The sequence below is a fragment of the Charadrius vociferus genome, unplaced genomic scaffold, assembly GCF_000708025.1.
Source record: "Charadrius vociferus isolate BGI_N301 unplaced genomic scaffold, ASM70802v2 scaffold779, whole genome shotgun sequence".
In the NCBI taxonomy this organism is placed as follows: Eukaryota; Metazoa; Chordata; class Aves; order Charadriiformes; family Charadriidae; genus Charadrius; species Charadrius vociferus.
Genome location: NW_009650166.1, coordinates 15,894 through 17,638, shown reverse-complemented (window position 1 = coordinate 17,638; position 1,745 = coordinate 15,894). Strand labels below are relative to the sequence as shown.

Here is a 1,745-nt window from a genome sequence, read left to right as displayed (position 1 = left end):
TCCCCCTGTTTCTCCCATAGATTGGGTGATATTATTAATAACTTCTCAAAGATGGTAACCAAGGTATGGACAAGACAGCAATAGTGCATAGACACCCCAACAAAGCCACTTCAATAGTGATGTTATTATATCATAAGCTGAAATTGCACATGACAGCAAAATTATAGCCCTGATCCCTCTCCCCGAGATAACAAACAGCATCACGGGCAGTAGATAGAGCATATAAGAATTTGCAAAGCACAGCCACGCAAACAAACGAAACAACATTGTAACCAGTAACTATATAACCAATATGGGAAATGAATACAAGAAATTTTTTATTGCAACCCTTCGAGCCGCACGTTGGGCGCCAAAAAGGACTGTCGTGGTTTAGCCTCAGCCAGCAACAAAGAACCACAAAGCCACTTGGGCAACTCCCACAGTTGTGGAAAAAAGAAATCGTCAGGGCAAAACTCGTGGGTTAAAATAATGCAATTTAACAGAACAGCAAAAGGGAAGATGAAAATGCGATTACAGTACCGTCGGGAAGCGCACCGACCGGACCTGCGCTGCCGCAGCCCACCCTCAAGTGTCGACTGCTCTCCTCGCCCTGTCTAGCTCCTCTTATAGCCTGGGCATGGGTCCCTTGGTATGGAATACCTGCCCCCTGACGGCTCCTGGGGAGATTAACCCCATCCCTGCCAAAACCAGGACACTGAGGGCACGGGGCTTGTGGAACATGGAGAAGAGAAGGCCTGTCAGGAGACCTAAAATTTCTGGAGTAGCTATGGTCACTGAACTGTGTCGGGTCATTACATCCAGTCCCAGATTGGTAGCAAACTTCGAAAGCAGCAGGTCACAAAATGCATCACCCAGGATATTCAAAGCAATCCTTGTTAAAATTCACAGCAAAACCTTCCCCTACAACTCCCTCCCAGCACCATCCTTTAGCAACATCCATCTCCCTGGGAACCTTGGGAGAATGCTACAGAGAAGAGAACAGGAAAAACGCATGGACTGGGATGCAGCAGAACTTTATTGGTTTAAAAGAGGGAAATGAGGTCGATCTGAGTGGAAGTCCAAGGATAGAAAGCACCAGATCACGCCAGGTGTCCATCTGCCTGCCCCAGAGAGGGAGCAGGGCCAGCAGGTTCTCCCTAGGCTGGCTTTGTAGGCCTTACAGCCCAGGGCAGCACAAGAGAACAAGGACACAAGAGGGAAAGCAGAGAGTGGAAGAGGGGAAAGGCAGGCATGGGCTGTGCTTTCCGAGAGCCCAGGCTGGCCCCGTCCTTTTGCAAGGGGTGTTGGGGTTGCTCAGCCCTTCTTAAAGCAACAACCCGATGCTCCATCCCCACTCCGGTACCACCTTGAGGATCCCTGGGGGACCATCCCCAGGGCAATGGTCAGCTGCTTTAGCAGGGGAGGCATCTCCTGCCGCAGTAGCGGCTGGCGGAGGCGGGGGGGGCCACACTGCCGCAGTAGCGGCTCCCAAAGCCAGAGAGGCCAAAGCCCCCGGAGGAGATGGGCACTCCCTCAGAGCTGAGGATGCTGCCAACGGCAGCGGAGGTGGAGGATCCCACGGCGGTGCTCTGTGGGAAGGAGCTGAGGATGGGTCCGGGCAGGGTCACCACCACGGGGGAGGGCTGGATGACGACGGTGGAGTCCTGGCACTGCCTGACACAGGGCTCATTGCAGCTGTTGGCCAGCGGGGTCGGGCCGCAGGGCTGGCAGGGCAGGCATGGCAGGCACTGGTTGTAGCAGGACAT

General features: G+C 53.6%; 1 protein-coding gene across 1 annotated transcript; it reads right to left on the bottom strand.

Moving 5' to 3' along the window:
- Positions 1–1,391: 1,391 nt before the first annotated feature.
- LOC104292978 (feather keratin 1-like) lies at positions 1,392–1,745 on the bottom strand. The gene has a single exon (XM_009892411.1). The coding sequence runs from the start codon at positions 1,743–1,745 to the stop codon at positions 1,392–1,394; it is 354 nt and encodes a 117-aa protein (XP_009890713.1).